The following is a 26,801-nucleotide window of genomic DNA, read 5'->3' on the forward strand; positions in this document are numbered from 1 at the left end:
CTCGCACTGGGGCAGGGGTGCCGCCCAGCCTGACACTGCCTTGTTCCCCGCAGGTGACGGTGACATTGTAAATAACATGTACGACCCGGACCCCGACCTGCTGGCGGGCGAGAGCGCCGAGGACGAGACCGAGGACAGCATCATGTCCCCCATCCCCATGGGGCCCGCCTCCCCCTTCCCCACCAGCGAGGACTTCACCCCCAAGGAGGGCTCGCCCTACGAGGCCCCCGTCTACATCCCCGAGGACATCCCCATCCCGCCGGACTTCGAGCTCCGGGAGTCCTCGATCCCGGGCGCCGGCCTGGGCATCTGGGCCAAGAAGCGGATGGAGGTCGGGGAGCGCTTCGGCCCCTACATGGTGGCGCCCCGGGCCACGCTGAAGGAGGCCGACTTCGGATGGGAGGTGAGCGTCGCGCCGGGAGATTGATGGCGCCCATTTATCTTGCGCTCCGTCTATTTATAAAGCCGGCCGGGCCGCCGCCCCGGGCGGGAGGCGCGGTCGGAGGGAGCGTTCGGATGTCACATTTCCCAGGCTTATTTTATCCCGCGGCTCGCGTGACGGGACCCAGAGAGATCGAGGTCCTCGCGGGCGCCCGGCGGCCCGGCTGTGCCCGCTCCGCGCTCTCCCGGAAATGTGTCTATAATGAGCTCATGTCTTAAACCGCCCGGGCTTCCCGTCTGGGCCTTAGGTGCTGAGGCTGCGAGCTCGGGGGGGCAGCAGATGAATGGGATGTCCCAGATCAGGAGTCGCTACTCCAGGGAGACCTCCCGCCCCGGGGGGCCGGACGCCGGGTGAGCACTCAGAGAATAAGCCCGGTGGCCGTGCTGTCCCCAGGCGCCCCGAGCTCATCAACGCCAGGGCCTCCCGCCACCACTCCCTGTCACCCGGCTCCCTAAGAGGAGCCTCACTTCTCGTGTTAGTGGGGTACAGTCCCGTCCTGCCAGGGAGGGGATTCTGTGGGTTAGGTTCCCTAACAGCCTGGGTCTGCCGTGATGGTTCTGAGCCTGTGTGTGGTCAGGAGAGTGGAGGCACATTAGCTGAGGGGTGCGGAGGTCCCTGAAGGCGTCCCTCCCTCAGAGGTGTCCTGCTCAGGCCACCAAGGATGCTGGACCCGGTCTGGAGGCTTTAAGGTGGTCTCAGGTGTCCTGACTTTGCTCCGGCCCTGCAGTGTCTCCGGTGCTGTTTGGGCTGGGACCCTGCCTGGGCGGAAGATGCAGGTCGGCACCCAGATTCCTAGGATGAGGTCAGCTCTAGGGAGGGGACCGGTGTGGCAGGGACCAGGACAGTGAGGGGGAGGGGAGCCAGTGCTCACAGCCTCTCAGTGGCTTCGGGAAGGTCCCCCCCCGATTGAGGGGTCCTGTAGTGTGTGTGGAGGCCCCCCTCTGCTCTCTCACGAGGTTAATCCTTGCCTGTCATGCCTGACCTCTCCCTAGAGACGGCAGTGCCCTCTCCCCAGCTCGTTTCCAGGCTCCCGGAGCCCCAGCCACCCTGGGGCGCCTCCCCTGGGCCCATCAGCATTGAGACCCTTTCTCAGGGTTTCAGGGAGGCTGGATGTGCTGATGCTCACGGTGGTAGAGGCTGCCCACAGCCCACAGATCCTCCCTCCTTCACAGGGGCCAGGGCCAGCTGTGCCCTCGACACTGGGAGCCTCTGACTTCCCAGCAGGCAGGTGGAGTGTGGCCCCTGCCCGGGGGTGTGGACATTGGGGGCGCAGAGGCTCCCCACCCGAGTGCCAGCTTTATAAAAGGTTTAGCTGGGAGGTGGGTTGACCAGATGGACGAAGGAATGGGCGCCCCAGAATTCAGCACAGTCTACGATGGTGGCCTGGCCTGGCCCCACCGTCCTGGGTGGCAGACTCAGGTCTGTGCCGCTCAAGGTCACCTTCAGAACAAATCCCCAGGAGCCTAGGAGCAAGGCGAGGCAGGAGGTGAAGGGGGTTTGGAATTGCAGCCCTAACACCACCCCGGGGGCCACACTGTGGGCCCTGCCGTGGCTCGTGGGGCCGTCCCCTCTGGGAGCAAGGAGAGCATTTCCCGCCAGTGTGACAGGTAAGTGGTTCGGGCCGTGAGGTGGCATTTCTCTGACTCTGCCTGTGTCTCGTCCTTCCTGCCTGGCTGTTTGGGAGAGAAATTTAAGGGTGTCTGGGTGACACTCTCGGAGAGGTCTGGGCTATTGAACGAGCAGGTGGCTTTTGGACCCTGGAGTGAAAACACACCTTGCAGGTAGGGCGTTGGATGACCTTGAGGCGACCTTGTTCTCGTCTGCTCTGCTACAGGTTTCTGTTTGCTCTTCTTTAAAGAAATGGCCCGTATCGCCGCCGCGTGCTGGGTGCCAGGCCCGTCCGGGCCGTGCGGTTATCTGTCCGGGCCTGTTGACTTTGCCATGTTGTTTGTTCTCTGCGTACGTGAGGCAGCGATCTCCCCGGCCCCCCCCCCCCCCCCGCCAGTGGGCTTTGTCGCTGGGTCATGACCTGCCAGCTGCCTTTCGTGCCAGCGCTTAGGAGTGTTTGCCCTCCACCCAACGCCCTCCGCCGGCGCTCGGGCCGCGCCGCACCGCGTGGTCTGCTCTGGCCTTGTTTTGCAGGCGCGAGCAGCCAGATTAGCTGCGCTGTGGCCCGTCTTTGGGCCTCACGGCCCCCGGCGAGCGGGGCGGGCGGCTGTTTGCGTCAGTGTGGCAACTGAGAGGAGGGCCTAAGGGAGGACTGGATGGGAAGCCACCACCTCCCCAGGGACGGAGGGAGGGAGGAAGCGGGTCCCCCGAAAACTCAGGGCGAGCCCACTTTCCCCTGAACTAGATCACGAGGCCAAGGAGGATTCCTTCTAGCTTCACCGGCCTCCGTTTGGGCCTTTGGGGGGAAATCCACCGTCTTCCCTCGTCAGCAGCTTTATGGGATTTTCCAGGGGTCTCCCAAAACAGGTCACGGCCGTTTCGCTCTGTTCTCGCGCCTTCCTCGAGGAGAACGGGTGGCTCGGGAGAGAGACGCGCCTCCTGGGTGCCCCTTCCCAGTTAGGCGTTGACTGTGGGCCCGGCCTGCAAACAGGCCCCGGACCGGAGCGGAAAACCCAGGCTCCACAGGCTGGATCTTTCTGTGAGTCCCCGAGTCCCTAACGTAAACCGGGCGGCCTGACCGTGTGACCCGTCCAGCGCGAGCTCCTGCAAAGATGCGCTCCCTGGGCCCCCCGGGACCTCTGCCCAGCAGGCAGCTGGACGGGGCAGATAACCAGACAGCTGTTAGCGCGCAAGCGGCAGGTGAGCGGGCGAGGCGGGGACAGGCCCGGCCATCAGCCCAGGTCCCGGGGACGAGGCACGAAGGCTGTAACCTCAACCCGGCCCCCAATTTTGTGTGTGTAATGTCAGTCTCATGCTGGTGATTGTTCTATAAATTGGGGTGCTTTGATTTTGCTACAGTTTACGTTCTACTCATTGACTGAAAGAGGAGAGGTAGGCACATTTTTAGCAAAGATGTCAAAAGAAACCTAAGGAGGGCCCGGTATCGTTGTGGACTCCCCTGGGGGGTGGCTGGGAGCCGATCCGTGCAAGGTCCAAGCTCTCAGTGGGGTTCCTCCTGTCGGCTGGACGCACAAAGGGGTCCCCCACAGTCACAGGAAGGTGTCCCCGAGGACTGGATTAAAATCAAGGTCAACTGGATTATTCTTACCCTCATCTGGGGACACCATGGAAACAATTCTCTTTCTACTCTGAGAACAAAATTGTTTCTCTGGACATTCCATTGAAATCAAATCGAACGGCTGGTTGCTTTTGTCTGCGGGTAACTGACGAGCTGCCTGGCCCGCGTGAGGCCCCGGGGGTCGCCCTCCCCTCGGGCACACACCGCTCCTCTCCCCTGCCGGGCTTGACGGGCGACCTCCAACCTCCAGGTTCAAGGTCTGGGGCCACCCTTGCTCCATGCAGGAGTTTTCTTCAGCAAAACAGTAACGGGGGTGGCGGCCTGGCAGCTGAGCCCCCCTCCCACGTGTATCGAGAACGCTCAGGGTCTCCGAACGTCCCGTCCCCTGGGTGCTTTGCGGACACCTGGAGATTCTGTCATTTTGGAAGGAGACATACCCCATGTCAGGTGTATCTGCCCTGCACCCTGACCTGGCCAGGAATGTCTGTGGGACAGACGGGAGTTGGGGTGAGTGCAGGCGGCCCCTGGGCTCCATCTCAAAGGGAGGTGGTCTGTCCCCGGCCCAGGTGACGCCTGACATGACCTTCCTCCCCCCTATGGGCGGCCTGCCTGCCACCACTCACCCTGCCTGAATAAATCACCCTGAGATTGCATTTCATTGCCCCGAGGTCTGAAAAAACAATGATTTTGATCATTTGTTGAGTAAATCATGACATTTATCATTGTGCTGTTTATTTTGCTAATTAAGAGATGGCTGCCAGTGACAGCCCAGAGGGATTCGGGCTGAGGAAGCAGGCTCCTTGGACGTGCCACCTGCCCCAGGGCCGGGCCCTGCAGCTGTGACTGCCCACCTCCCCCAGCTCTGGGGCCTGGCGGGTGGGGACCCCCACACCCAACCCCCTGGGAGCCCACAGGAGTGAGTCCCAAACCAAACCTGCCTGTGTCCTGCTTGGGTCTTGGTTGAGTGCCCGTCTCCCCCCATAAAGTGGACGCCGGGGACTGCGGGTGCCTAGAGCGTCGCCCAGCCTGGGCCTGGGCCTGGGGCTGATACCTCAGCGACTGAACGACGCTGAGGCCTCTGTGTAAGGAGCTGGTGGAAACGTCAACGCGAATGAGGGGCCTTCTGTCGTCTGAACCATTCACTCCGTCTCCTGCCTCATCCGTGTCCGTGGCTTTAGCTCCTGAGTATTAATATTCGTGTTCACTTGTTCAGTCAACAGACACGCTGCGTCTGGGCCAGGCCCGTGGGAGGCTCCAGGGTCACGGGGAAACAGTCCCGGGTTGGTGAAAGCGCCCGGGAAGTGCCAGGAGCAGTCGCGGTCGGACAGCAGATCTAGGGAGGAGGGAGGACCGGCCAGGCCTCCCGCACCTGCTCGGGCCCGAAGGACAGAGGCCGGGCGCGAGCGGACGTTTCCAGGAGCCCCGCCCGCGTGGGATCCGGGGACGAGCGGGGATGGCCGGATGGCCGCCAGGCGGGTGTCCGGTCGCTCGGCGGATGGCACTGCGTGTGCCCTGCTCTGTGCCCCTCACTCCCTCTCTGCCCTGGGCATCCCGGCTGCGCCCCGGCTGGTGTGCTGGGGAGGGGCTCCCTGCTCTTTTGTTCAGCTCGTCATTTCCTTAGAAAACCTTTTTTCCTGGTCATTCCAAGTGCCGGGTGCAGGGGGTGGGGCAGGGGACAGGGGGCAGGGGCCGTCTGAACTATAAACACCTTATTTCGGGGCTTCCTGCGGGTCGGATGGCCACGCGAGCCCCGGCTTAGTGCCCTCGGTCCCAGATCTCGACTGTTCTTCTTCTCAGAGGCTCCAGGACCCACTCTTGGGACTACCCCATAGCCCCCCACCCCCAGGGGAGACCCCCAGAATCCTCCGTGCGGCGCCTCCTCCACCGGGCGCTGGACTTGCCCCGCTGGATGCTGCCCCTCCGTCCGTGTTGCTTGGGTTTTATTTGAGGCCTGGAAACACTGCGGGGGGTTGTTTTTCTGTTTTTCCCGCGATAATCATCTTATTACTTAGGAGGCAAAACACACATTCAGAAAGTGTCCAGGCCGCAAGTACGCCGCCTGTGAGCGTTGGCACCCCTGGAAACGGCACCTGGACGGCGGGCGTTTGGGGACCTGTTCCCAGGACGTCCAGCGGGAATTGGATTCGAGCCCATTGGGACACAGCTGGGTGTTTGTGCACCCAGGGCCCGGGTGTGCGTGTCGGGGGTCCGGGTGTGTGCGCACCCAGGGCCCGGGTGTGCGCGTCGGGGGTCCGGGTGTGTGCGCACCCAGGGCCCGGGTGTGCGCGTCGGGGGTCCGGGTGTGTGCGCACCCAGGGCCCGGGTGTGCGCGTCGGGGGTCCGGGTGTGTGCGCACCCAGGGCCCGGGTGTGCGCGTCGGGGGTCCGGGTGTGTGTGCACCCAGGGCCCGGGTGTGCGTGTCGGGGGTCCGGGTGTGTGTGCACCCAGGGCCCGGGTGTGCGTGTCGGGGGTCCGGAGTGCAGATACCCCGGCGGGCGACCTCCCTCCCCAGGAGCCACTTACTGCGCAGGAAAAGGACCACATTGCCAGCCCGTGCCCGCCCCTCCCGGGCACCGTGACATCAGGTCCAGACGTTTTTAGCCCAGGAATGCCCCAAAACGCTGCACTCTCTCAGGCCCGGCTCGAGGCGCGGGTATATAAGGAATTTTAGAAAAAAGGAGATAGACTGACTAAGACTACCCCCGGGACGGCTCCTTTACTTCCTTAAGGGGCAATAACTCAGCCGCGGTCCAGCGAGGGGACTTGCTTTAAATAGAGCATCTGATTCACAAGCGAAAAAGGAAATAAATATTTTCTCTTCATATTCTAGAGACGTCCCTGAATACCAGCTTCTTAAATGGCATTTCACCCTTCCCGTCTCTCACACACACACCAGTGACAGCCAGACCAACCCTCGGTCTGCACCGGCCACTGTGAACCCGAGACCTGGAAAATCGCACCAGGCTGTCAGAAAGATGGGGGTGGGGACAGAGGGGACAGCTGGGCAGCTCAGCCCCTCCTGTGGACCCCCGAGGGCTGCCTGGAGAAGGGGCACTTCGCTCCCACCATCCCTCCTTTCTCTCTTTTTCCTAAGAACAGGAGGGATTACATATCAGGGGAGATAACAAAGACACCTGGTGTCCCCGTGCCGAGCAGGACTAGGGAGGCCAGCAAGGGCCCCTGAGGACTGTCACCCTCACCCCATCAGGGGGTGCTCAGCTCTGCTGTCCTCCTGGGGTGGGGCTGACCAGTGACAAGGCCCCCTCCCCGAGGGCATGGCAGTGATGGCCAGTGGGGATCCCAGGCACCAGTTGTCCCTGTCACGCCTGGAAACGCCTGAGGTCATTGCCATTTCTCCCCTGAGCCCAGGAGAGGGGAGGGGTCACGCAGGGTCATGCAAGGTCACGCAGGATCCCACGATAGGTGGGCACAGGGGCGAGGGAGCAGACTCAGGACCCCCAGCAGCATCTCTCTGCCTTTTCCCCGCGAAGCTCATAAAGCTTGGGGAGAGCAGGGCGTGGCCGGCCCACTGCCCGGTGTCCCCGCAGTCAGAGCAGCCCCCCCACCTCGTCCCGTGGGCGATGACCCGGCCCTTGGCTCTCGAGGGGAACGGAGACCGGAAAGGTGGGGTATGACACAGGCGTGACCTTGGCCTCTGCTTGCGCCCGCTCTGCCCTTGGAGTGAGGCTACCTCTCAGGTCCACCTGAACTGCCACCGGGCAGCCCCCTCTGTGCTGACCCCGTCTCCGGGGACCCACCTGCTAAGACCGAAGTATCTGCAGTGTCTGTCACTTACACAGAAGTATTTCTATTTCTAGAACTTTCCCAGCAGCAGCCTCGCCGGGAACAGCCCGGGCCGGGAGGGCGGCCCCTCCTGAGGATGGCAGCTACTGGCCAGGCAGCTCCCTGGGGATGCCCAGCAGGGCCTGAGCCGTCCCGTCGTCCAGCCCCTGCGTGGGCCTCCCTCCGCGGGGCCGGACGAGAGTCCCAGGGGTGGCAGGCCATAAAAGGTCTCCCTGGGTCATGGGACAAGGGCGTGCCCCTCCCGCCAGGCCTTGTCTGCTTATCAGGGCTTCTCTCGAGTTGGGAATTTTGAGGGCTGGTCACCCCCCAGAGAGGAATGTGTTCTCAGCCCTTCACAGGCCACCGCGGCCTCAGCCCAAACCCTCAGGCCTCTCCTGCTCGGCCGGCCCACGGGCGGCTGCGGGCGGCTGGATTTGCGTGAGCCGGGGCCGGATCCACCAGGTGGCTGCTCAGCAGGCCCCTCCGGAGGGTCGGGGTGGAAGCAGTGTCCTTGGCGTCCAGGGTGCTCCTCGTGACCCCGGGCACACTGTGTGGGACGCAATGAATCGTATGGCCTGGGGGTGACTCTTACGCCAGTGTACAGGGTGCTCCCTGGTGTGTCGAGCGGGGTTTCCTCCCCCGGAAGGCATGATGCTGAGACGGGGTGGCCGTGTGTGCCGTCACGGAGCCAGAGCACCAGTCCCAGCTCACCTGCCTGCCTGGTCCTGCTACCGGTGACACGCTTGCGTGTCCCAGGGAGGCCCTGGCTTGAGGAACAGGGCTGGCCTCCCTCCGCTGTGCCCAGGGACCTCTGTGGGCCCGGGCTTGTGGTCCTCTGTCCCCACTGTGCCCCGGCCCACAGGCCAGGGCCTGGCAGGGCCCGCTGGCCGGCGGGCGCGGGGACCACCTCCGCCCGGCTCGGAGGCGGCGTTTCCTCCTCTGGCCGCGGCCCAGGGTAATTGCACGTCCCATTGTGTGAGCCCGGCTCAGCCGTGTCCGACACCGCCATCCACTCCTTTCCCATTTAGATCTCTCTGAAGCCCGTTCTGGCTTATCAGCGCCGTCGGTCCGTGAGCCCAGCTAAGGTTTCTGGCGTTCAGGCCCCGGGCATTGTCTGTCCCCGCGGCAGCCGCGATAAACCCTCACCCAGAACAAAGTCGCGGTGACCTCTTACAAGTCGAAGCGCCTTGTCTCCCTCCAGACTCATTTATCAGCCTTCCTTTCACTGGCGAGGCCCCGCCGCTGCCAAGGGCGGTGGGCGGGGGACTCAGCCTGGCCGCTGCTTCTGGTCCGCAGCACCGGGGGGTCCAGGGGGCTGCACGCGGCCAAGGGAAGGGAAGGGGCTCTCCCGGGAGATTCAGCCAGATGTTGGCCCAGGAGGACAGGGGCCCGAGGGTGGCTGAGCCTGGGAGAGGTGACCAAGCCCCCTCCCCTGGCCTTCATCTGTGTGGTCTGAGGGTCGAGCTCTGGTCTCCCGGACAGGCCGTCGAGGCTGGGGTGCTTGTCCTGCCCTCGGAACCCACCAGGCTCAGAAGGAAGGTCCCCAAAGGAGACGGAGGTTCCACCTGCACGTCCCATCACTTGCCCGAGTGGGGCAGGTGCCGAAAGGCCGTGTGGACCAGAGCCCCTGAGCTGTGAGCGCCTCAGTCGTCACCGTCCGACCCAGGTCCGCTGACCCCGGCGTCGGGGGCACGCTGTCCCGAAGGCCCCTGGAGTCCGGCCCCAGAGGAAATGGTTACAAATGGGCGGTGACAGAAAAGGAGTGGGGGGGACAGGAGGCCCAGCGGTGGGCTAATTGAGTGCGGCTGGGCGTGGGGGGCAGGCCGGGCGCCCGGACAATGTGCTCAGGGGCTGGGAGCTGGGCAGGCGGCGGGATTGTTATCGAATTAGCTGAAGTCAGAGCCCCCTGACTGGGGGAAAGAGGAAGGGGAAGAGCAGCCGGGGCGTAATGCGGCCTAAGCCGGGGCCCCATTCACTGCGTGAAAAGCTCCGGCTTCCTGTCTCGGGGCCTCATTTTGTTCGGCGGGGGGCGGGCTGCTCTGGGAGGACGGGCTTACCTACCGTGCGGCGGCCGGGAGGGGCCCTGACAATCCCGGGGCCAGCCGTGGGTGACAGCAGACACAATCGCCAGCGCACATCAAGGGCTCCGAAGAGCTCCTTCCGCTCCCACAGGTCCGCGGAGACCTGGGCTGTGTCACCGGCTGACCCCTGACCTCCCGTCCGGTCGTCAGATCGCTTCATTTCCACTTAAAACTCAGAGATTTCATACCTGCTTAGGTGGCCGATTGTGTAGGCAAGAGATATATCCTAGCAGCTGAATTAGAGAATATTACTGGAAATAGCAATAAAAACCCATAAAATTCAGAAACGGGCCAGCCAGGAACCTGCCTGGACAGAAAAAAAGGGGGAGGGGATACAGGTTACGTAAAAAAATAAATACTTAACAAAGTGCTATGCTCAGTGAATTCACACATTAATTAATTTTCCAGATGAGATTTCCCTAATCCATTTTTAAAAGAAAATCAGGATTAGGAACGGCGGGCCTGGCAGCCATGTAGAGGAGCCTGGGGAGGGCGGTGGCGGGCAGGCCGCTCCTGGGGCGCCCGGGACGGGCTTTCCTGGCTGGCCCTCCGCCCCCAGTCATTGCCCCGTGGAGGGGCTGATTTGCTATTTGGAGTCCATCACAGGGGGCACCGGCCACCCCTGCGTCCGCTGTGTCGCTCCGAACCCATCCTGTGGTGCTGGGGTTCACCGCCAAAATCTCGGGACCCCACCCAGTGAGCCCTCCCGTTTGCATCCAAGTTCCAAAGGGATTCGTGGGGCCTGGACTCCAGCACTTCTCGGAGGGAAGCAGCCAGGCGTTGCTGTCCCCGTTTCCTTAGCGAGGGCCCTTGTCTGGAGTGGGGTGGCCGTCACGAGCCCGCTGACCCACACTGGCACAGACCCAGGCCTCCCTGGCACCTCTGAGGGCCCCGTAGGGCTGTGGTGAGGATGGGAGGAGGTCCAGGTGTGCACCCCGCCCTGTGTGAGCACCTGGGAATGGAAGCGTGCCTTTCTGATGCTGTGGTTTTGTTTCGGGGTGTCCCTGGGGAGTCTGGCTCTGCCACTGCCCTCTGGGGCCGCCTGCCTCTCCTGTCCACGAGGGCCAGGGCCCAGGCTGCCGGGTGCCTGCAGGAGGACAGCCTGTGTAGGTGGCATGCCCCGAGCAGTTGCAAGATGTCATGAGGTCGAGTGTCACATCCCCTGTTCTGGAACCTTCATGAGCTCCTCGCCCCAAAAGGTGGCAGAGCTCTGAGCGTCTTCGGTGGTCTCTGATTTTACCGTGTAGATTTATCCGGACATTGGAGAGAGAACCGCCAAGCGCGCACCCCGGGCAGAGCGAGGGCTTTTCCAGAGAATGCCGCTGGGTGGGCGCGGATCTGTGTCCTTGGGGATGACCAGCACACATGTATTTTCAACGAGGGGTCCCTTTCCGGGCCCTCGGGGCCCCATAGCGTGGCTGGCAAGGGGGAGCGAATGACCTCCTGATGGGGCAGCCAGCACAGTCCATCTCCCAGCTGGCAGGCTCCTGACCCCCAGAGGGGACATCAGGGCCCACGGGGTGGAGACCTGGATGTTTTATGAAGGGGCAGGTGGGCCATTTGCTTTTTCTGTGGACTGTAAATCTGCTTCCCGAGCAGCAGCCGGGAAATTGCTCGAGGGCGGGTGAAGGGATGGGAGTCAGGGATGCGGTCCCGGCGCCTGGCTAGAGGAACAGGCGTTTACAGAGGTCTCCAGAAACCGTGCTTGGGGAGTGAATCTGAGACACGCTGTGGTCTCACCCACCCCCAGTCACCTCTGCTGGGGGAGCCAGGCACACAGGGCACCCGGAGAACGTCCACGCCGCCTGCCTGTCCCGCTGCGTGCCAGCCGCCCGGCCAGCGGGACGCAGAGGGGCGGGACTGGCCGAGGCGGAGCCAGGCCTTCAAGGGCGGTGTCTAGGCGGAGGAGCCATCGGGGCAGGAGGGCACGTCCACATGGGCCAGTGCGCCAGGTCCGCCGGCTCACCATCCCAGAAAGAGTTCCAGCCCAAAGCTCTTGATCCCCTTTTTATGACTTGGAAAGAAATTCGCAACCACCAAGTGTGAGGTGACTTAATTAATTCCTCCGCTCCCTGGGCCCTACTGTGCGCGTCTCCTGGACGCCTGGGCCCCGCCGGGTCCCTTTCTCACAGCAACCTCTACCGTCTCGGCGGCTTTCGTGTCCACTCGCGGCAGAGACGCGGATGCTCTGCCTCCGGGGAGGCCGGTGCACGTCCACTGAGGGCTTCCCGGAGGAGGCCACCTGCGTCTGTAATTCAGAGCCGGGCCAGCGCTGACCCCGACGCAGGCAGGAGCCGGGAGGTCGTTCCCATAGATTTAGTTCCAGTGCAGCAAGTGAGCAGCAGCGACTGGAAGCCCCTCGCGCAATCCTCTGGCCCTAAGGCAGGATGGTCCCCAGGCCTGTTTCCGTGGCCCTGGACTGGGAACCTGGCTCTGCCCTCTGTCTGCCAGGTGGCCCTGAAGCGGCGACCCCCACCCTGCTGTGTCCCACAGTGCCTGTCCCTAAAGGTCCGGCCCCTCGGGCTGTGGGGTGACTGAGGGAGACTGACCCAGACCCGCCAGCCCAGGGCCTGCCCAGTGGGGTCCATATTCAGACAGCTGGTCCGTCTGCAGTCGGTGGTGAGCGAACCTCACAGTGAAAGTCAGGGTGTCTGCCCCCAGGTGTCACCCTGGAAAGGTGGCAGGAGGACAATGGTGTGACCCCAACAAAGGCATCTCTGGCTCGGTTTACAGGCAGGGCCCGGACTCTGATGTGGATGCTGTGCTAGGCTTTGGGGATGCTGGCGTGATGGGTGCTGTGGCTCCCCACCCCGAGCTGTGACAGCCCAGTGTGGCTCAGACGTTGCCTGATGACCCCCTTTCCTCTTCTTCCTTTGGAACTCCTTCCTCTGGGTTCCTCAGATGTATTTCCCCCCCATTGCTTTTTAGAGAGAGTAGAAGGGGGGGAAGAGAGACAGAAACATCGATGTGAGAGAGACCCATCAGTTGGTTGCCTCCCACATGCGCCCCAACTGGGGCCAGGGATTGAACCTGTAACCCAGGTAGGTGCCCCTGACTGGGAATCGAACCCAGGACCCTTCAGTCCGTGGGCTGATGCTCTAATCACTTAGCCGCACCAGCCAGGGCTCCCTTAGGTATTTTTGCTCTCAGGTGCCCCCCAGGAGCCTGTGTGGCCTGCGGACTCCCACATGCCCAGGTGCTGGCTGTGTCTGGCTCTGCCCTGTCCCGCCCCCGGCCGTCTGGAGGTCTCCTGCTGTGTGCATGTTCCCTGCCCATCCCAGCACCAGGAGGGGGTCATACGCTGAGTGGCCCGTCCCTTTGTGGGAGGATCTGGGGCCAGGCCTCTGATAATATTTGCACAGCCCCCAGCCTGGGCATCACCCCTTCTTTATTCAGAAGGTCTGGCCTGAGCCCTCACCTAGAAACCCCCAGGTTTGTCCTGAGCCTTCAAGGCCAGTGTCCAGAAGATCCCAGGAGAGACACGGAGAGAGTGGGTGAGGGACTGTCCTGCCACACTGACCCCTTCCTGCCCTCCTCTGCAGCCTCTGTCCCACTCTGAAGGGGGACGAGCGTGTGATCCACCCACTGGCGGCTGAGCTGGTCCCTGGCACTTGTGACCAAGCTTGGCCCCTGTCCAAACCTGGGCTCCGTGACAAGGCCAGAGGTGTGTGTGGGGGGGTCTCAGGTAGCACGGGGGATCATGGCTGGCCTACGTGGGCTGAACAGGTGGTAGCTTCGCCCCCAGGACCCCACTCGGGGGCAAAGGGTCTTGGTGAGCCAGAGGGGCCCTGGCGCCTCTTCCTGGGACTGGATTTCTGGTCACGTGAACTGGCTTTTATTTTCTTATTGAATGTCAAGGTCATCATTTCCACGGCCCACGTGGTGACTTATCCCACCCCCCGCACCCCCACCTGCCTGGGTGGGGAGCAACTGTGGACGCGACCCCCGGGGAGCCCGCTCCAGCAGGGGCCCGGGGTTCTGAACGGACTCAGAGGCGGCTGCTCCGCGGGGCGCGGCAGGGCGGGGGGGGGGGGCAGCATCTGAATGTCTTAGACAAAAATCTGGGAAAGGTTGGCTCCAGTGGCAAGAAAAATTAATCATTGACCAGGCGAGGGCTCATGCCTGAGCAGAAAAGGGACAGGCGATAAGGACCTGAAGCGAGCCTTCGACTGGGTTTACCCAGCACGGTCACCCTGGGAAACCACGGAGTCCAGAGAACGTCCCGGGTGTCGCGGCTCCACCCTGGCCTGGCCTGGCCTGGCCCTGACAAGGCTGTCCCAGCCTCCACGCCTGCCCCGGCTGCTTGCAGACGGACCGGAGACGGCCGGGCCCTTTCCTGGGCAGGTTTCTGAAGGTCACTTTTACGTCCCCTTGGAGAGCCAGGCAGGCAGCCAGAGCGGGGCGTGGGGGTGGCTCTGCTCGCAGCCTTGGTTCCCGCCTGCGCATCTCGGCGGAAGCCTGTAGGGGCAGGTGGAATGTTCCGGAACTCCCGGCCAGGAGCTTCGTCGAGACTGATTTAGCGCAAACAGTGTGCCTCCTGCTTGGGAGGCGTGACCGGCGACGGACACCTGGAGCCTCGGGTCGGCCCCACCTCGTCTGCCGGCCCCAAGCTCTGGGCCGAGGGTGTGTCTCGGGGCCCCCGCCTTCAGAATTTCCCAAACCGGGCGCATCGGAGGCTCTGCCGAGGGCGATATTCTAGAGAAGTGGCTGCAACAGGTGCCTTCTGAGTGTCCAAGAAGACGTCCTTCCGAAGGTGCTCAGCGTGGGCTCCCACGCCAGGCTGTTGGCAGAGTTCTCGTGGAGAAACATTGTGGCACTTTCTAGGGACGTTTGCAAGAGGACCTGGGACACTCCGAGGCCTCTCTTTTCTCTCAGCTACAGGAAAACCGGTGACTGTCAACACAACCTTGTTTTAAAAAGTAGCTCAGGTGTGCACACCTAGAACAGGAGCATACGGAGTAAATACCTGCGTGTCAAGTTCTCTACCGGGAAACAGTTTTCTGTGTGTCCCGTGTATGTTCCCGCAGCGGATCCTGTTGTGAGCGTGGGGAGGGAGGGGGAGACGCCCCTAACCGCCAGGCGAGCCTGCTTTCGGCAACCCTCCGAGGGGCAGGCGTCATCTACGTGACCCCGGCAGAGCCGAGCTGTGCAGGTGGGGAAACTGAGGCCCAGGAAGGCTGTGCGTCCGCGGACTCAGGCGGGGGCCGTGGCGGGCTCCGAATCCAGGCCCCGGAGCAGCACCCGGACAGCAGGTGGCCTGGCCCTGGGCGTTTTGGAAGATTCAGAGACGTGTGTGCGTGTGTGTGACTTTCAGTTCCAGCCCCAGTCGCTTCAGCCACACGTAGAGGTTGATGAAATATCCCCAAGACGAGCAGATACCACATCCCACAGGAAGGGACCAGAATGGAGGGGAGGTGGCTGCGGGGTGTCTGTCCTGCCCGACAGGGCTGCAGAGGGTGCATTCCCAGCCGCTGGACACACGTGTTTGCTTATTTAGTCGCTCGCTGCATATTTATTACTCATTCATCAGATGTTCATCCGCCCATGGGATAGCTATTTATTCATTCACTCGTTAGGTATTTATTTGATCGCTCGTTGCACACGTATTTTATTTATCCACTTAACTTTATTAACTTAGATATGTATTTGCTCCCTCATGAGATATATGCTTATAGATTCACTTGGGGAATATGCGTTTTTATTAAGTTATTAGAGGTATCTTTGTGGATTCATTGGATTATTTATTTACTCAGATGCCAACCCGTCCACGCCTCCATTGCACCCAGACCTGCTCACTCCCTCGTTCCTTAGGTCTGCGTTGTACAGACCAGGCCCGGGCTGGTCCCCGGGCCGGCGGGCCAGCTGTCAGCGCTGCTCGCCTTTTCTGAGCAGAGGAGTGGGAGCCGCTTCCTCGGGGCGCTGTGCCCGCGGGTCGGAGATGAATGAAGGAGGGGCTCGGCGGGGCATCTCTTCCACGGGCGCAGCTCCCGGTGAGAAGCGTGGACTTGCTCTGTGAGGACGCGGGTCGCAGGCGGGCCCCTGCCAGCAGGCCGATTGGCCGAGAGCCATGTCTCTGGTCGCAGTGGGGCCTCTGTGGGTTCGCATCCTGGAGACAAGTTGCATTTGGCTCCGCTTGTCCTCCTGCTCCTTGATTTGGGAGACATTGTCCCCCGAGGGCCCAGCCTTGTCCTTGGTCTTTCGGGGAGCGATGAGGCCGTTCATTGGCCACATCCGTGGGAGCGGCACTGGCCGCCCTCTGTGCCCACTGCCTGCACCTGGCCTGTCCCTCGGCATTTCAGCCACCAGCCAGGCCTGCTTCCTGAAGAAGAGCCAAAATGCGCAGGAAACGGCTCAAGGTGCCGGCACCGCTCAAGGGGAGCACATGTGTGTGCAAGGGGGTCATACATGTGCATGCACGGGGTCATACATGTTCGTGCAAGGGTTTGTACATGTGTGTGCAAGGGTTTGTACATGTGCGTGCAAGGGCCATACACGTACGCACAAGGGTTCGTACATGTGTGCGCAAGGGTTCATACATGCGCACACGGGGGTCATACATGTGCACACAAGGGTCATACATGTGCAAGCACGGGTCATGCATGTGTGCGCAAAAGGGTCATACATGTACAGCAAAGGTTCATACATGCGTGCACACGGGTCATACATGTGCATGCAAGGGCACCTTGACGTGTGTGCCCTGGGGCACCTTACGTGTTGCACGCGGGGGCGCCTCGCGGGGGCGTGCAGGGGCGTCTTGCACGTGCGGTTGGCCCCGCGGCCTCCGGCCTGAGCTCCGCGTGGAGGGGCGGCTGTGCGTCCGCCCGGTCCCCAGCCGCCTCCCCAGCGGGCAGCACGGCCGAAACGTGAAAGCGGGGACAATAAACAGTTTCCTACCTTGCTCTGAGAATGGCCGCGCTTTAGATGGATTAATCCTCGCGTCGCCTTTGGCCGTCAGCGCGGGAGTGACAGTAACAAGCCTCCCTGGGCTCCGCTAATTTGCCCTCCATTCACCGCCCCGTGAAAACCCCTCCGTGCTGCGGAAGGGCCGCGCGGCCCGTTCAATGGGGGGGACGCTGGGAAAGGGGCCAGCTCGCACAAAGCCCAAAAGAGCAAATTGGCGGCAGCTTTGTTCGTCCCGTCCCCTGCCCCTTTCATGCGCTGCACTAGTTAAGCTCCTCATTTGTCCCCGCTGGGGGCTCAGGGCCTGGGTCACCCTCGGGGCTGCCTTTTCAGGTGATCTGGACGCCCCCTGGCCGGGCCGGGGGGAGGTGGGGGCAGGGCTGCCTGGGGTGGGGCCCCTGCGGGAATTCTGAGAGCCTGGCCTGGCCGGGGCGGGGCTGGACCCGGGAGCTCTGGGCTTCCGGAGTCCTTAAGGCCAAGTGACATTTCCAGTGTCCCCTGGCCCCACTCAGGCTGCCTTACTTGCCGCAATGTATGTGTTCGGCACCAATTAAAAGTCACCAGGCCGGTCTCTTTGGCTCCCTGTACCTGCGCCCTGCCCACCATCTCCAGCTCTGTCCTTTCCCTGAAGCTCAGCATCGAAGGGGCAGTTTCCAAGTGTCCCCTTGGGTAGGCGACCTGGCTGTCACTCCTGGGACAGGGCCCCAAGCATTTGCTGCATTGCGTTTCTCAGGGACTCCCCACCCCCCGGCACTATTTCAAAAGCACACCACCCACCGAGCCCTGTGCAGGGAACTTGGAGGGACCTGCCTGCAAAAGGATGGGTGTCCCCTGGGGAAGAAAGACCGTCCCCTCACTCACTTGCCACCTGCTTCCTTGGGAGACCTCTCTTGCCCAGGTCGCGGAGATCACATCCCACGCACCGTGGCAGCCCCTCGTTTGCCAGAAAGGAAACACCCGCCAAACACAGATTTGTGGGCCTCCAAACAAGCCAATAAACACGGCTCTTCCCGCGATCGGGAGGAAAGCAGCCCCTTCCCAAATCTTTATGAATTAAACATGGCAAGTCCATCAAGCCATGGATACACCCATTTTTGCTTAATTTGCTGACACAAACAACTCCACCTATTCTGTTGGGGAGAGGGCCTCGAGGGGCGGGCGATGGGACCCCAGTTGTCTGCTCGGCTGCTGTAATTATAAAATTGTGATGACTGTAATTTGCCACTCAAGCTTGTCACGGGCTGGGAAGCCACAAGTGCCGGGCCGGGTGGTGCGCGGTGTCTCCGTTTTGGGGGCTGGCTGTGTGCATCCTGTTCCACCGGGGAGTCTGTGTCCATGTCCCTCAGGGCGCAGGCATCTGAACGTGTCCAGCCATGGTCCCCTGTCCTGCAGAAAGGCCCCCAGTCCAAGCGGCGATTGACAGGTGGCAGTTTGCTCGTGAGATGCTCCGAGCACCAGGACGTCGGAGGCTGAGCGGCACCGACAGGACCCGCTCTCCAGCACAGGAAGCAGAGTTTCTGGAACACCAGGTCCACTGAGGTCACCCACAGTCAAGGTCACAGTCAAGGTCAGAGCCAAGGCTGCAGACAGAGGACCCGCCGGGCCGTGGGGGCGCCCTCCCATGCAGCCTCACTGCCCCCCATTAATCCTGCAATTCCAGATCACTATCGGGGCCACTCCTCCCGGGACATTAACTCAGAAGCAGGCAGAGTGGAGGGAGTGGCCGGTGAACCCAACCGGACGGCTGGGAACTGCCCCTGACCCGTGTCGTGCCCCAGGCTGGTGTGGTCGCCTGGGCAACTCATCAGGAACCCACTGTCCTCATGCCACTGCCACCCTGGTCTGGAGAACGCACGATCCACCCAAGGGTTCGGCACTGACCCGAGAAGGTGCATTTCTGTAAACAGTTTATTTCAAAAGGGGGAAAAATAATAAAGAGGCAAGTGGGTTTCCCTGTTCACACAGGTTCATCCTCCTGTTAGACCTAAACCGGAAACTTCCAGACCTGGTGGGCCTGGCACACCTGGAAGCTTCCAGTGCCCGCCCCACAGGGCGCAGTCCACAGGGCGCAGGGAGCTCAGAGGGACGGCAGCTCCTCAGAGCCAGTGTCCAGGGGCGAGTGCTGGTCAGACCCCAGGGTCCCAGATTCCCGGCCCCCGGCAGGAGCGAACACAGGGCCACCCTGTGTGGCGAGAGGGGCTTCACCTAAAGTGTCGGCATCTTCGGGGGTGATGCCCCCTCCGTGCTCCGCCGGGTGCCTGGCCCTGGGCTGGCATGTCCCACATCAGATAGGCGATGCCCACAGACGGGGAGATGGGGACGACCGTGGCCTTGGCCGAGGGGAGCCTTAGCCCCAGCGGGCTCTGCTGGTGGACGCGGGCCCTTTCACAGGCGGGTCCTGAGGCCCTGGCGTGAGGCTCTGGGCGTCCACCCCCCAAACCTTCCCTTCAGGCCCCTGACCTTGGAGATGGGTGGCAGGAGCAGGCCTGAGAGGGGGGCCTGGGTAGACAATTGTGTGCTCGCTGGTTGAGCGTGTTCATTTCAGCTGATTTGGCTGCCAGCACGGGGCCGCTTAAAGCCACGGTCTCGTGTGCTGACCTGTGGCTGCCACTCGTCTCGACGGTCCGTCCTGAGGTTTCAGTGGCAGCCAAAGGGACATCTGAAAGACAGCGTCTGCCTCGTGGACGTGTGGCGAGGCCCCGGGGATAGGAAGGAGGCTGCGTACCTTAAGGAGCATCGCTGGGCCGGACCCCTCCTCCCTTGACCGGGGACAGGGTATCTGAGAGGCTGGCAGCGGGCAGGGGTGGGCAGGTGGGCCACACGCCCGTGCGCCCAGCTCAGTGGCCGCCACTCGCTATCCCTCCGCCCAGCGGGTGCCGGGGACCTGGACCCCCTCCCCGTGCCCGTCCCCGGAGGACCCGTCCGGTGCCCATCCCTGGCGCTGGTGGCTCCAGGCTCCCAGTTCCCCCTTTGCCCTTTCCCACTGGGCGTGGAGAGATGGCCGTGGCCTTCTCCCTGCCAGCCCCTGCCCTCCGCCTCGGTGCCCTCGGGCCTGCGGTCCCCCCGCGGCTCTCACAGATTCTGCCCGTGTCCGCACCCTCATTAATCAACGTCAAGCACGACATCCCAACAAGGGCAGCATTCTTCCGCGCCCCCGCAGCCTCCACATCCCATTGTCCCGGCCGATTCAGATGGCAGGGAAACAGCCCATGCAGCACATAAAAGAGATGAGACAAAAATGAAAAGAATCGAGGGAGCAAGAGACGAGGCATTTTCCCCCTGAAACACTCGAATAAATACCCGGCAATGATAATTTAAATTATTCATACATTTATGAAAACATCCATTGAAAAGCGGACTGTATGATGTTCTTTGTCTGTCCTTCTTGTCTCTTGTTTGGGATTAATCTTTACTGTAACCCGGGCCGGCCAGGCCCCCTCACAAAGGCCACGCTCTCTTTCCCTGGGAAAAATGTCCCGGCACATCCCGGGAAGAGTCGGGGGGATTGTGCTGATGTGGCAGTTGCCAGGCCCTCCGGGCGCTGGACGGGCCACGTCCAAATAGTGTCCGAGGAACAAAAAGCCCAGAGCGGTTCTCACGTCCGCGTCAGGATGGTGACACAGTGGCGCGGAGGGCCTGGGGAGCCGCAGGGAGCATGCGTGCCGATGCCAGGGCCCCGGCCCCGCCGCCCAGCGAGTCTCGCAGCGTCTCCCACGTGACCGCGCCTGGGAGGGCCCCCTCCCCGAGCTCCGTCCCGCGGTCCCGTGTGTTCCAGGGGCTTGCGCAGCCCGGCGGGGCGTGCGGGTGGCTGTGGCCTGCTGGATGGGGCAGGCCCTGTGCCCGTCCTGTACCGTCTAAGTGGACATCTGTGCATCTGCCCAGACCCGGAGGTGGAGCCAGGACCTGGTGTACCGAGGCCCTGACTGGCCTCAGGCCCTGGTCGGTGTTGCTCAGTGGTTAGAGCACCAGCCCACCCACCATGAGGTCAAGGGTTCGATTCCCGGTCTGGGTTGCAGATTCGATTCCTGACCCCGGTTGGGGCGCTGGAGGCAACCAATGGACGTGTCCCTCTCACATCGATGTTTCTCTCTCTCTCTCTCTCCTTCCCTCCCTCCCTTCCTTCCACTCTTTCTAAAAATCAAGGGGAAAAATATCCTCAGGGGAAGATTAACAAAAATAAAATAAAATAAATAAAATGAAAGAAGGCTTGGGCCTAAACCTGAGGCCAAAGACACTGCAGTGACCCTGGATGTCACACTGGGAGGGGCTGAGGCCAGTGGCCATCAGCAGCAGCGAACCAGAGCCCACAGATTGCTCAGGATCGGTCCAGGGCTGTGCGCCCAACGTTGCCCCCCATTCCTCCCAGCACCTGCCAGTCTTCTCCCCAGGCCACCGCTGTCCCCGCCCGGCGCCCGAAGCCCCCGCCTAGGATCGTGCTGGGTTCCTCGGTGCCGTTGAACCCGGGTCCAGCTCTGTTCCCGGCTGGAGTGCCGTGAGGACGGAGGAAGGAGCTCCCAGCCCCGAGCCAGGAAAGTCGTTTTTAAAGAGTGTTCTCCGTCCAGGGCTCCCGGGGCCAAGGGTTGTTATTTTCAAAGCTTAGTCTAAAACTGGACAAAGTGTCCCAAAGTGGACCTCACCCCCACGCGGGACTGCGCTGTGGTTTTGGGGTGTGGGAGAGCCGTCGGGCAGCCGTCTCTTGTCGCTGGAAGTGACCCAGCCCCGCTTTGGTTCCACAGTCTGAGCGCACGGCTCCCGGCTCGGGCTCCGCGTGGGGGACGCGGCGGGTGTGGCGGCTGGAGGCTCTCTCGGTCCAGAACACCCTGCGGAGGCTGCTGGGCTGCCCCGGCCGCCCCCAGGCTTGCTCGGTCTGGAGTGGGCGCCGCGCCCACGGGAGCAGCCCTCCTGCTTGGATTTATGGCCTCGCTGGTTGAGGCCAGGTCGGAGCCCGAGGAGAGCATCTCCTTCTGCTCCTGAGCTGGGGTGACCGTGGACCCCCCGTGGCCGCCACACAGACAGGCCACGCGGGAGCTGGGCCCGGGCGCCGAGGGCACGCGTTCCGTTCAGGGAGAGGACTGCAGGCTCCAGCCTCGCTGCCTGCCCGCTGACGGCTTCCAAAAGCCGTCGTCACCGATGTCACCCTCCTCGGCCTCCAGGTCCCCCGGGCGGCTCATCCCGACGCTTCTTTCTTTTTCCCCCTAACGCGGGCGGTTCTTGAGGGACTCGGCCCGGTTTCCTCGAGTTCTTGGAAGTTCCAACTGGGAGCGGCTGAGATGCCCACTCTTCTGCCCAGAAGTCCCGGGGAGGCAGCCCGCCCGCCGCCTTGTTCCCCAACACCGTCCCCCCAAGCAAGGTGTGGGGGCCCCCGGACCGTGCCCCCCTGTCCCTCCTCCCCTCGCCTTCCCTCTCCTCCGCCACCGATGTTGGGCTCTGGGAAGGTAGCCAAATGCCACCGAGGACACTGCAGCAATAAATCATCTCTCGTCCAACATCTGCAGGCCCCGGGGCAGCCCATCGCCGCTGCTGACCCCCCACCCCGGCCCCCTCTGACAAAACACCTATTGTCGTGGCCGAGGAAAGAAGATTCGTTCCCACTCACAAAGGGCCTCGGGAGCCAAGTCGTGGGCTGCCGGCGGAGATGCTGGCGCGGCGGGGAGCCGGGGCACGCTCTTTCTTCCTCCAGGGTTCACACTTTTCCTCTCTCGTGGGGGTCCCCCAAAGCCTTTCATTCCGGCTTCATATTCACATAAAGACATCAAGAAAAAAAAAAAACAACCCCGCAGAAGGAATTATTAGGCATGGCTGTCAAATGCTTTATCAGGGAAACAGGGAGGGGGAGCAGGGTAACCCTTTAGGCGCTGGCCCGACGACAGGCCTGGTGCCTGAGAGACCCTGGGCGCGGGGAGGGGGCCGGGCCGCCGGGCGGCACCGCAGGCCGGCCCGCGCCCGCTCACACGCGCAAGCGAGGGCGCGCGCGGGTCAGTGCGCGGGCGGGCGTGCGCCTGGGTCTGTGTATAAGCAGATTTCCAAATTGCTGCACTTAACCCGAGGGTCCTGCGCCACTTTCCTCGGCAAGGGACTGGGACGTCTGTCCGCGTGGCTCTTTCTTTCTTTGCTCCAATCAGCAGGGAGGTTTCGTTTCCGCCCCCATCCCCGCAGGGGCCTCTGCCCCTCGCCCGGGCACGGGGGTCTTTTCCTCCTTGGGACTGAGAGGTGGCTGACACTGGAAGTCCCCTGGAGGCCCGAGGACATTCCTCCCCCTGTGCACGCTGGGCAGGGGCGGGCAGGGATTCGGAAATCAGATAACGCAGCTGGCTTTTGCAGACTGTTCTGAGCTGGGGACGGTGTGGGCTGCCCTTGGCCGTTAACCCCTGACGTTCTGCTTCCCTCTTTTCCTCAAAGGGCCTTCTCCCCAGGTGCCCCCCTGGCAGGGCTGCTGCCGGATGGTTTCCTGAAGGTGCACAGTGGCCCCAGGCCCAGCTCTTGCAGAGAAGGGGGCTGGGGACAGGAGGGATGCCCAGGTCCCCGGGGAAATGCGGAGGGGTGGGGGGGGCACGGGGGGAGGCAGGTCCGGCACACAGCCACCAGGAGGCCCCTTAGAACGTGCGCTGAGGGGCACCCCAGGGTGCACAGCGCCCCAGGAAGCGTTTTCCACGCAGCCCTCGGATGCACAGAAACCGAAAACCACATGCCGACAAACGGCTCCCTCGGCAAACATTTTTATTTCCAATTAGCAAGAGAAAAATTGCTAATTTGCTGCAGTTGGACCCGGCTGACGTCTCAATCTGCGGAGTGTCAGGGCCTTGAAAGGAGCCGTTTCACACTGGGCTGCAGAGCGAGGCTCTCTAAAGAGGGTCAGGGCAGCCGGCCCAGAAACCAGATTGACTGGCCAGGCGCTGAATCGCTCACACAAGACACACATTGTCTGCCGTGCCAGCTCCCGGAGGACCTGCCTTCCCATTCTCCCCCGCGCAGGGAGGGAGCGGGCGGGGGAAGGGTCCGAGCGTGGGAGGCGAGCGCGGGGGCTGGCGCGCCTTTGTCGGGGCAGGACCGTCCTCGGAGGGGAGAGCGGCAGGAGCCGGGTTAATGATTGCCGGGGCCTGTCTGCGCCCATCGGGAACAGGCCGATAAAACAGGCCCGGAGCCCGGCCGCCCCTCTGCACCCAGCAGATTCGGGCCCGATAATGTCCCACGGGAGTTAATAACTGAACTGGCCCGGCCGGGGGCTGCCTGACTCTGCCGGGCAAGGAGACTGGGGCCGCCCGCCCCCGGCTGCCCCCACCCACTGCGCCCTGAGCAGCTGATGGGGGAGGGGGTGTGGGGTTCCTCCTGGAATCTGGGGCACTGTGTCCCCAGCATGAGCGAGCCTTCAGCGGGTCTCCCAGAAAAGCAGGATGGGCTCTGGCCTCGAGGGCCCCGGCCTGCGGAGCCGGCCTAGAGCGGGACATGGATGGGGGCTCCTCTGGGAAGCAGGCGGCCACGCTGGCCACAGATGTTTGGCGCTGAGGTAGTAATGAGCCTCCCCTGAAAACCATTGACCACGTAACCTCAGACGGTAAAGGCCCCGGGCTGCGCCCTGGAGGGCGGACACCTCCCTCTCCAGACGGGAGCCTCCTCCCCAGCAGACGTTCATTACGCGCCCACGGGAGCCGGAAGAAAGCGCCCCGTCCCCACGCTCAGCCCACGCGGATGTCCCTCTGCGGGCTTCCTCCCTGTGTCCAGGGTTCTAGACCCTGCCCATCCTCGGTGGGTGGTGGCCCAGCCCACGCAGGGCCCAGCAGCTCAGCGAGCGGCACTGGCCGGTGGGGCCGTGCTAGCTGGGACCTGCTGCGGGTGCGGGGCCCCCGGGAGAACCCGGCTGCACCGTCCTGGGGTCCTGCTGTCCACCCAGCTCTCCTCTGCCTGAAAGGCCAGAGGTCGCGACGTGTTCCTGTGCACACCTGCACATGCACACACACGGAGAATGCAGTGTGCACAGCTGGACACGTGTTCTTGTGCTTTCTGGAATGGTCCAGAAGGACCCAGGGCAGCAGTTCTGAGGGATGGAGTCCCGCAGCAGCCAGGCGAACAGGAAAGCACAGATGAAGCTGGTCTTGGCCACTCAGAGGCCCACATGCTGCCCTGGGTGGAGAAGGTCCTGCCTGTGACCTCTTAGGGTGAGGCGCCTGGGCAGGAAGGGACAGCTCGCTCAGGGGGCCCAGCCCTGGGACAAACCCCAGCAACCCCAGCAACACTGGCATGGAGGGAGATGAGGGACGTCCGGCAGGGCCCTGCTGCCTCTGTGTCTCTCTGATCTTTAAGGAAACAGCCTCCAGACTGAGGAAGCAGAGGCCTGGACACGGACGCTCCAGGTGTTGGTGCGCAGTCTACAGCTGTGTGGCCTTGGACGAGTCACTTAACCTCTCTGAGCCTCACAGAGCAAGGGAGACGACCAAGCTGGATAATGTATGTGGGACTTTTTCTGCAGGATTCGAAGAGCTGCCTGGACGTGTTGTCTTTGTGCAAACAAGGGAAGAATGCCCGGGCCTGCTTTGTGGGGAGTCCTTTGTCCCAAGTGGGCCCAGTCTATAAGCACTGTATTTCCTTCAGTAAAAATAAAGAGTTACTGCCCAGGCCATCAATCATGGAAGAGCCTGGCCCCCGAGGTACAATGCACGCAGTACTGTTCCCAAGGAGCAGGGGCAGGACGGGCATTTTGCATCCGGTCCCTTCCTACTCAGCCCCATGCTACCCGGAGCCTGGGCACCAGGTGACACACACGTGCTCACATGCACACACACACACACACATATGCAGAGAGAATGCATGCCTGTACACATACACATGCACACGCATGCATGCCAGTATGGAGACAAACTCACGCGCGCACATACATGCACACACGTGCACACAGAAACCTGGAGAAGTCATTCTCTTCTCCTTCTGAAGCCCAGAACCTCCGAGTTCCCTGGTCTGGAGGGTTTGCAGGAAAACCCGAGAAGGCGGAGCATGGACAGGAAGCCTCAGGAAGCTGGCTCATCACGTCTCTGCTCCCAGGACGCCCGGCAGAGGCCTTTGCACCCAGTGCTGGAGCCATAGGAGAGCAAGGAAGGGCTGTCACAGGGGCACCCACAGGGCTGGCCTCAGTGTCGGGTGCCATGACCTTGAGCTCCGGTCCCATCCGACCCATCCCTCCATGGAGCAAACAGCCCAGTGGGAAAGAGCTGATGGCAAAGAGCTCACTGCCCGCAAGAGGCGGCTGCCCTGGCCTGTCCACCTGCTCCGAAGGCCCCGGCCCTGCAGTACATTCCCCAGGCCCCACGCAGCCGTGAGCTGGGGGCCCCTTTCCCGGGGAAGGCCTCTCCTTCCTTCCACCATGAGGGGGGCCTCAGCCCATCTTCAACCACCCCTCTTTGCTTGGTGGCTTCAGGTGGCGGAAACTCCTGGCCCTGCCTGCGGACGGTGCTGGCACCTTCTGGACCCAGCGGGGCAGGCCTAGCTCTCCTGCTGCCCCACAGGGTGGGGCCTGCTCTGCAGCCTGGCTGAGCTCCAGGGTCCCTGGGGTGTGCCCAGGCCCTCCTGGCTCACCCCTGTGACGTGAGACCGGGGTGGGGACATGGGCACCGGCATTTTGCAAAGCCCCTGGGTGTTTCCAGCGGGGCCCAGGGCGGAGGATGGCTGGCGTGTGGAATGAGAACCAGAGCCCCCGCCCAGCGCTGTTCCGGGTCTCCACTGACCCCACCTGCGGGTCCCTCGCTGACGTTTGAGCGTTTTGCATCCAAGGGGGACTGGAGGCAGGGTGCAGCTTGCCCACCCGCCACCACGGCCCGTGGCTCCTGGCTCTCAACAGGGGCCAAGGGCAGCTTAAGGGGCGTTCAGATCGGCCGCGGAACCCGCCGCATCTGCCACCGCCCGGAGGAAGCCGGAAGGCCCCTCCCCACCTCCGCTGCTGGGAAGTGACCGCATGAAGGGACCCCGCCGGCTGTAGCCAGGGCGCAGCTCTGCAGCGTGCATTGTGGGGTTGGGATCGATTTTTCTCGGGAGCAAACGTTTCTTGAGTTTACAACACCTGTTATCTCCTGACTAATAGACGGAACCTGATGAGCCGAAGTTCATCTTTTGTCTCAGCTCCTTCCACAGCCCGGGGGCCCCGCACCCCGCACATGTGCTAGCACGCCGTGCACAAGCATCGTTTTAACTGAAAAACGGAGAAGGGCGTTTCGGGCACCCGAGTCTTTGGTGGTCAGTCTAGAATAAAATGGCTTGGATTCGGTTTTTCTTTCGCTTAAGCTCACCCAAAGCCCATTTTCCTCTCTTGGGCTTCAGGGAAATACCCCATAAATGTGAATGTTCGGACCACACGTTAATATCACAGCCCCAGGAGCAGATGTCTCGGTAAATCTCGGCCCCGGCGCCCAGCTCGCTCTGCGCT

At 62.6% G+C, this 26,801-nt stretch overlaps 1 protein-coding gene across 3 annotated transcripts in view; it reads left to right on the plus strand.

The window, feature by feature from the left end:
• The window catches only part of PRDM16 (PR/SET domain 16), a 266,524-nt gene that overhangs the window by 86,860 nt on the left and 152,863 nt on the right, over positions 1-26,801 (plus strand). For all 3 annotated transcript variants that reach the window (XM_081145608.1, XM_081145610.1, XM_081145609.1), the window contains exon 2: positions 54-403. In XM_081145608.1, the coding sequence (XP_081001734.1) occupies positions 54-403 (350 nt within the window). The remainder of the gene's footprint in view (positions 1-53; positions 404-26,801) is intronic.

This window comes from Miniopterus schreibersii, assembly GCF_964146895.1.
Source record: "Miniopterus schreibersii genome assembly, chromosome: 8".
In the NCBI taxonomy this organism is placed as follows: Eukaryota; Metazoa; Chordata; class Mammalia; order Chiroptera; family Miniopteridae; genus Miniopterus; species Miniopterus schreibersii.